Consider the following 8,849-nt stretch of genomic DNA (forward strand, 5'->3'; position numbering starts at 1 on the left):
TGGTTTATAGAACTGGTCTTCTACCTGAAAGATTGCAGTTTCATCTCATGTGAGATGATTCTGTTTTATCCGGTGCTGACAATGAACTGCTTCCAAATACCGACCAATAGAAACGGAGGAAAGTGCAAATTTGTAAACTCTCTGAAGCCACACTGGATAGTGGTTTCTGATGAGCAAATACATCACGTCAAAATAATGTGTTTTGCACAGCGGGTGCAATATGTTTCATCCAAGAGTCAACCCTACAACTCCCTGATCATGAGTCCTGTGCCTTACCCACTCCTGCTGCTCAGACAGATATTACATTATATTACATTACATTTATTTAGCAGACGCTCTTATCCAGAGTGACTTCCAGCACAAGAGAACAGAAGTGTATATCCATTCATGTTGAATGGGCAACAGTGTCAGACCAAGCTAACAACACTCCCAGACCAGTGTGTAGTTCAAGCCCTACCCCAAGTTAACTTGTGCAACCTGACTAGACAAGGGAAGCCAAGTATACTACCATACATTAGATATGTGTTATACCAAAATATACCAAAATATATATACCAAACAGCAATAGCAAATTATATATCAAAAGCATCCATTCACTGGTGCTTAAGGGAAGCTCTGAGCAGACCTAATGTCTGGATAAAGGCTGGAGCCTGGGGACTAATGGACCTGCAGTTCCATTTAGTAAAGTAACTGAGTGAAATGCAGATCCATTATTGTAAAATAATTGGGGTGCTGAGGGCTACTTGATCAAAAGCAACAGAGTGCCATCGGGTGCGTCATTATGCCATCAGGATTCAGCTATGTGGTCATTCTATGAGTGAACAGAGAAAGCTCTATATATTTGAAGGCAGAGGTTCATTTTCACCTTGCACTAATGTAGAGTAAGGAAAATAGAGGTTTAACGTTTGCCTGGAAGTCTGGAGCTGTGAATCACAGATAAGGAATCTGCTGGACAGATGAACAGTGTTTGACTGAGATGGAATAGTGTGTGTCTGTACGACAAGAACATGCTGGGGTGTATACGCTTTAAGACACAGGTGGAAACTCATTATTTAAGCATTCTTAATTATTTCACTGTGAATCTGCAAGCACAAGCTTTTCTTAATTACACGCCTTCAATCTCAATAAACTCATCAGTTCCTGTCACAGCGCTATTAAATACTTTGATGACTGTGAACTGATCTCATATCTGTTAAATTCTCTCTAAGCGCTTGTATAATCTTCAAATTATCCTCCAAGCTGCCCATTTAGTTTACAGCTGTATGCTTGCAAGATGCTTCTCATCGTCACTTTTAGCTGTACAGTGAAATCGTGATAATTTTTTTTCCCCTCAGTGGAAGAAAGTGATTGCAATTTCATGTCAAAGGCAGAGAGTTGCATCATTAATTCAAGCAAGGACTGCGAGAAAATGAACAAGCAACTGAACATGGAGACGGCGTGTTACGGAGATGAGTGGAGCTTACAGTATTGAGTCTGAGAGCGCAGATCAGGAATGGGGTCGGGCTGACAGAAATTACGGGAGTTTGTACCAGTCCGTGATAAATCAGCAGCCCTGTTCAGCATTGCTGTTATTAACCTTCAGTAGTGAAGTAATAATCATCAGGGAAGGTTAGTGGCTAGAGGTTGGCGTATGAGTGGTTGATAGAGTAGGTCATCGTGAAGAGCTGGTGTTCCCACGCACACGCACACACACACGCACACTCACACTCACACACAGCTCCTCATGCGGTCGCATACATCAGTTTCTATCCACTGCACAGACTCCCATTCCTGTGTGTTGTGTGTGCCTGCACAAGACAAATGGAACACTGTGATGGAATCTTGTGGAGTGGAAGCAATTCAGTTGGCTGCAGTAATAACTGACCTGGGTTCAGACTCATGGTGAGATGGCAGGAGTGCCAGTCGGGGAGTTCCCTGTATGCCTCTGCGCGTCGTGTTTGAAAAGTGTCAGAACAACAAGGTGGCCTTCCCTCATGGAAGAGATTGCGGCTTCTGCACTGGCTCCTTATTCCCAGATTGTTGCACACTGTTAATCATACGGGACCAAACGAGTCTTCATGACACACACAGCCAGGATGGGTTTCCCTCCCTTTTCTACAGTTAATCTGAAACCAGGACAGCCACACACAGCCAACTGCAGCTAGATTCCATTTCGATAGGGCATAAATTTATTGGTCTCACACAAGCTTATCAGACTGGGTATTAATAATTTGGGGAAAGAGAACAGAGGTGGCTCGCTGGCAGCGCAATAGTCCACCATAGGCTCCAAGTCTTGTATCCTGAGGAAAAGGTGGTGTAAGCTTACATACACACTGCACAGGGGGAGGTGAAATGCAATACACATCATATGTGGAGGGTCCAATATTATTTTTAGTAATGGAAGTAGTAATGTCTTGAGGTAATTGTGAGTGAATCAGAGATCAGCTATCCACCTAGCTGTGCACAAGGTCAGCACATGCACAAAGCGCTACTCGTGGAAATACATAGCTATGATGATTGACACTAGGTGATAGTGGGAATCCTATTGAAGGCACGTCAGTGAATGGAGTCCACTTCACATTATCTTACATTATTGTCATTTAGCAGACGCTCTTATTCAGAGCAACTTACATACAGTAGGTTGCAATTTTATCCATTTACATAGCTGGATATTTACTGACAACAGCAGCACCCTAGCTGGGAATCAAACCAGCAATATTTTGGTTATGAGCCCTGCTTTTTACCACCACACCACACTCCTGCCATTAAGACCGTCTTTATCTTTCAGGAAAAAGCCTGCTTTTTATCTCACGTTTCTTTCTATTTTTTCTATCTCTTAAGTAGTGCACAGTGTTTAATAATGGCTTATATTTCAAAATTAGATGTAGAGGTTAGATTAGATCTCTCTATATATTTTGTAAAAGCCCATATTTAGTTCAGACTGTACACTATATGTAGACTTTACACGTCATGGCTCAAAGATGTAGTACTGGCTTGCTGAAAAAACACCACATGGCTAACACCTGAATTAATTATGTGCTTTCTGAGGCACTACAGCTAATCCCAACACTAATACTGTGAATAACCCAGTTATCTACCCTCATTCAAAGCACTACATTAACTACCACATATGCATGTAGCCTACTCCACTGGAGGCTTTTGTGACATATTAATCCTGTCATTCATGGCTGCATGCTCCAGAATTCTGTTACCAGCAGAAAATTCTGTGCAGTCGTTGAATTCTGGGTTGCAAATGGCTTTGTACAGGAATGCTTACTGTGGTTTTGGAACATGGTTACTTTCCAGCTTATTAGAACAGAGAAAACAGGCAGCCGCTCCTGCCCAATGGGAAGTGACAGCAAGCGATTCAGTGACATGGTGAGGGAACAGCCTCCGCCGCAGCCGTGAGACTGCAGACCTGCGAAATCTGTTCCCAGAATCGGTGAACGTCTTCTGAGCGCGTACACTTCCTGTGTGCACGCTGATAAGACCAAGCACATTTTTTTTTTATCTGGCGGCTGGTCGTTCCGGTTGGTTTTGGAGCTGTAAAAGAGCCAAGATAACACGCAACCTTTTTTTTTATTATTTCTACAGCCATGAAACAGCAACATTGTGAGAACATAATGTGTTCTAAGAGCTGAAGGGCCCTTCACTGGAAATTTCAATTATATTCCTAATTATGTTGAAGAGTAATTGTGATGCACAGCAAGATTTGGAGCTCAAGCTCTCATAAAATTGTGATGGAATCTGAGGGAAGTGTAAAGCTTCAATTTAAAAATGTGTAAACATATATTTTGACTTCAACAAACAATTGAGCTTCCACCCTCTGTACACAAAAAAAAAAAGATAATTATATCAAGGACAATAAAAAGATATGTGTCTAGTCATTAATCCATGATAACCTGGATAATTCTTGTGATTGGAGCAAAAGATTACCCACTTTCAATACTCTCTGGAAAACAGACCCAACAAATCCGTGGAAAACAAACCGCAATCAAAAACAAAGACGTGTAAACCTGACCGGGGCACTGAAGGACAATGAGTACACACAGTAATCATCACAGCTGTCTCAGCTGCGAGCAGTGTCCTGTGGGAACTAAAGAACAGAAGAATGTGTTCTCTCTGTCCTTAAGCCACTGATCACACTGAGGACGGTAGTGATACACCTACAACTACACCTTTAAAAATAAAACAGTCACTAAAATTGATATGAATGTAGCCATTCACACCACAGCAATAACTGTCAAAGTTACCTTGAAGGAAAGCTATCACATGGATTACTTTTAGAGAGATTTTCCATTTAGAGAGAGCCGCTTTCCAACAGTAAAATCTGTCTAACTGATCAGAGCTATTTTTAAAAATGACGCAGAGGCTCAGACAAGGATAGAGGTCTTGAAGAGAGTGACAGGTGTGTTTTAGGGAAAAAAAAACTCTGACGTGACTGAGAGCAAACAACAAAGACTGTAACTGTGATGGTTTGCAGTTGTTTTCAGCCTGAGTGGGTCTCTTACACCTCTCCCCAGCCTTGGTTCAGTCTCTCCCAAGCATCAGTTCAGTCTCTCCCCAGCCTCGGTTCAGTCTCTCCCCAGCCTCAGTTCAGTCTCGCCCCAGCCTCGGTTCAGTCTCTCCCCAGCCTCGGTTCAGTCTCTCCCCAGCCTCAGTTCAGTCTCTCCCCAGCCTCGGTTCAGTCTCTCCCCAGCCTCGGTTCAGTCTCTCCCCAGCCTCAGTTCAGTCTCGCCCCAGTATCTCCTCAGCTGACCCAGAAGCCCCTGACCATTACCAATAACAAAATCTGTGAAGAACTCACCTCCCATCCATGTGCAGACAGAAAAACCAAGGTAGACAGAGATAGGCAGAGAGAATAAGAGAAAGAAGAAGAGAAAGAAACCAAGAGTGGTAGAGGGGGAGAGAGGGAGAGAGAGAGAGAGAAAGAGTTATTTGACCAGATCTTTGCAGCTCCAGTCTGTAGCTCCTGCTTTCCTGTTGCAGCTCTGTAAGGTAAAGGAGAGAGGGAGACCTCCACAGTTTCAGTGTTTCAGACAGGACAGATTCTCAATGAGATCTGAGAAGTATGCTCTTTCCCTCATTGATTACCCCCCTGAGCATCCCACTTTAGTTTTGGTGTAGCTGTTTAATACAGTAGAGTGAGAGCTAGATTGGAGAACAGGTGCTGTGAGTGTCTTCCCTGGTGCTATGCGGTGCGGAAAGAGCTGTTTGTCACATCTTGATGGCGTGATGTGTGGCATCATTATCGCCGCATCTCAGCACTCCCGCTGAGAAAGCGATTAAGTGTAATGGCAGGTGAATTGCTGTTTATGCAAACCTTACGAGTTCTTCTCTGAGCGCTGGCGTACCTGAGAGGCCACCTGCTGGGGTCTAAGTTAATTTGTGCCGAGGAGAATGGAGCAGCTGCGTCTTGTTACTGCATTAACCTCCGCGTTTCAGATGCTCCTCCGTTACTGGGGAGAGCTGGAGCTCGCAGACACAGAGCCGCGTTCTCCTCTTTCCCTGCAGAGGTAATCCCATTACAGTGTACTTACGCCAGCAGTTTGTCTCTTACTTCAATATTAATTCAAAAACCAGACTACTCAGAGGAAGGAGACGGAACTGAGGGAAATGAAATAAGCGTCACCTGGTCTGAGGTGATTTCAGTGTTTCATGGATGAAGAGGGGAGAGGGGTCACATGGGATATAGAGAGAAAGAGGGAAAAGAAGGGAACTGAAAGAGAGTATAGGGAAGGAGGTGGGAGACGAGCGGACAGAAAGAGGGAGTGGGGACCAGAGGAGACAAAAAAAAATCAGAGGAACAGGAAGAGAGGGTTAGGGGAAGAGGGAAAGATCTATCTGGAAATTATTTAGTTGGGGTGGTGGGGAGAGAGACAGGGAAACGGGACAGATGGGACAGACTGAGGGAGAATGGCACCGCCAGACCAACTGCCGTACCAAATAAAAATTGCACCCTATGTAAGTGACTCTGGATAAGAGTATCTGCTAAATGCCAATAATGCAATGTAATGTTATATGGCACTAATATCATCTTGCATTAAATGGAAAGCAAGAGTACTGTTCTGTCTTAGTTTCTGATGATTTAGTACGGATGGCAGGAAATGCATTACTCCAAGATCTAATCAGGCTGAAAAGTAACCAATAATCAGCTGCACATGCTAATAAGGGACCGTCTGAACTGAAAAGAATACAAATGTAATTTGATAATTGGCAAGAAAGTCAACGAGTCATGGGTTACCTGCTAGATGGTGTAGTTTTCATGGTATATTAAGAATATATTTTAATGTATATTATATGCACCTCACCAACAGATGTTTTACCAAATGTGAGATAAGTACATCTTCTCTCATTACATTGTGACTGTCAGTGTTAGTTTCATTGTCATATAAGCTATGTTCAGGGACACAGAAAACTTTGAACACGAGAGCTTTACAGTGGCCGTCACAGATCAGGGGAATCGATGAAGGTCCTTTATTTCAATTACTGCAGTAAGACTTGACTGCGCAAATAGATTATGGATCGTGTGATATGAAATGACCCACTTTGGATTAATGTGCAACTACACTCTTATCTAATAGGACCGTTTTGTCTTGTAGGGAGGCTCCATCCAGAACAGGAAGTCGAAGCGATGCCTTGAGCTGGTGGAGAGCAGTGAGAGTGAGTTTGGATACCAGCTGGCCCTCCAGAAGTGCACTGGTCAGACGTGGACAATCACCCACCTGCTGACGGGCAGCTCTTTATGATGGGATCTGAAGACCTGCCAAAGTACAACACTGGAACAGACAGCGACCAGACTGAATGCTTTAAAGCCTCCTTAGGGAAAAGATGAGAAACGCGTGATGTCCACAGAGATACTTCAAGCACCTCGATGTCTCTCCCTTTCACCAGACGACGACATCATCAGACAAATGTTAAACATTTTGTCCTAGCTACACGTGCTTATGAAGCAGCCTGCCGATTGACTTAAACAAAACTGCGTTTCGGGATAAATTTTGTGCAAAGTATCCTTGGTTCCTCATTGACTTGAGCATTGTGCTTGACCCAAAACACTTGTATTGTACTTTGTACAGTTTTGCTACTGTGTAGCAAGCATTTGCAAAGTTTCCTGCTGTATTTTTTTCCTAGTGTCTCAGGTTTGTAGTTTATTATGAAATCAAGCTATACAGTTTTGAGGAAATTATTATGTTATGTTAGAAGAAATCAGACTGAAGATGTCAAACTATTTTGTAAATGTAAATATTCAAAATATTTATAATATCTGACAGTAAAAGTACCAATGGTGAATGTGTGTGATCGTGTGTGGTTTTTTTCCCTTGAATGATTCTTGGTGGACACTCCTCACTTGATAGGCTGAGAGGTGAAGGCAAACAGAACTTTAGTGGCGTACAGAGGATAACAAATCAATTTATGGCTTTGATTTATGTTCCATGCCTCTTAGAAAGATGATTTGTTATTTATTAAGTAGAGATGAATAAAATGAATATGGATGTGCGAGGCATTCTGGTGGAAAAAGACATTTGTTATTTGATTAACTCCTCAAAACGCTACGCTTCAGCAAGAAATTTAAATATATTTTCCATTAGACTTCCAAGACGAATGAGGGATGCTTTCTGCAGTATGTTTGACAACGGCAGGGAGTAATTGAGCAATTGAGCATGACACACGCTCTGTTTTTTACTTGGAGAAATTACACATTTTATGCAGAAGCTTGCAGCAAATCGTTATTTTGTCTTAATTTAACGCTCATACATTAAAATCTCCAGAAGTGCTCTCTGTAATCCTCTGCTACCTAGGCTTTTTTCCCTTACTGTATCTACATACCCATGTGTCAGATGTGGTACAGCTCACCTGGGAAACATATAGTGGGGTGATGTAACCATTTCCCACTATTTTTTTCCTCAACATTTTACCTGTCATTAAATGATATACATTCTAACTAGAAGTTTCTATGTACTAAAGCCTTGCAACCTAATCAGAACCCAACAGGACTCAATGAAACCTTTCAGGTTCAGGTCAGTTCAGGGCTATAATTGTGTTAGTACTCGAAATTGGGTCAAGTCAGGTTCAGTGTTTCTGTATGTCATGTTTTGAATGCACTGCTCTCCAAAATCTTGGCTAAAAATTGAATAACATATGCACGAAGGGGATAAACATTGTTAAAGGAAGCGAAGATATTGATTTGGAATGGAGGGTTAATTAATTTATTTACTTGTTTAGACAAGAAGAGCTTATTTTGCCCTTATTTTAAGTGCCTTCCATTTTCCTGAAAATGACTATTTGAGGACTATAGTTTTTGTTGAAGTGTTGAGTGGAATTCCCCAAATAGGACCCACGGTACCATGCTCATTTATTAAACTGGTGAACGTTACATACTATGGGATTTATTTATTTTTGTATGGACCTGTATTCACTGAGCATACTGTGTTGTACCAAAAAGGAGTAGGTTTGGTAAGAGGTAAGTAAGCTGCTCAAAGTTATTTAAATTAGATTGTATCATTACCTGTAGCCGGTTTGGTTATTACTAATGTTTTTGCACCAGCTCCCCCCCCCCCATCCCCCCTCCTCCTTGTTGTGTCACCTTCAGGCTGGGTCTGGTAACAGTTATCAGTTCAGGTGCTAAAGTGTGCTGGTTGGATCTGGCTCAGATTTCACTTGCAGGTCCAATCAGACCTTTCCTACACATGACGTAGTTAAACACTGTGAACATCAGTATACCATCCGCCCTCCCAAATTTCATTTCTCCCCCTTAATCCTCGACCTGTCATCGACAGCAATCAGACGCCGCTTTTTTGGTCACTGGTAGTATTACAATTCCAAACCGGTTCAGTTCCTTGAGTGAGTGAATTATGTTCCCTTTCATCTCA

The 8,849-nt window shown here is 42.4% G+C and overlaps 1 protein-coding gene across 1 annotated transcript in view; it reads left to right on the top strand.

Annotated features, from left to right (window-relative positions):
• galnt18b (UDP-N-acetyl-alpha-D-galactosamine:polypeptide N-acetylgalactosaminyltransferase 18b) overlaps window positions 1-7,085 on the top strand; it is a 92,036-nt gene extending 84,951 nt beyond the window's left edge. The window contains exon 11 of the mRNA XM_036543588.1: window positions 6,582-7,085. Coding sequence (XP_036399481.1) covers window positions 6,582-6,728 — 147 coding nt within the window. The 3' untranslated portion in view covers window positions 6,729-7,085. The remainder of the gene's footprint in view (window positions 1-6,581) is intronic.
• The last annotated feature ends 1,764 nt before the right edge of the window (window positions 7,086-8,849 follow it).

Source organism: Megalops cyprinoides, chromosome 13, assembly GCF_013368585.1.
Source record: "Megalops cyprinoides isolate fMegCyp1 chromosome 13, fMegCyp1.pri, whole genome shotgun sequence".
Lineage (NCBI taxonomy): Eukaryota > Metazoa > Chordata > Actinopteri > Elopiformes > Megalopidae > Megalops > Megalops cyprinoides.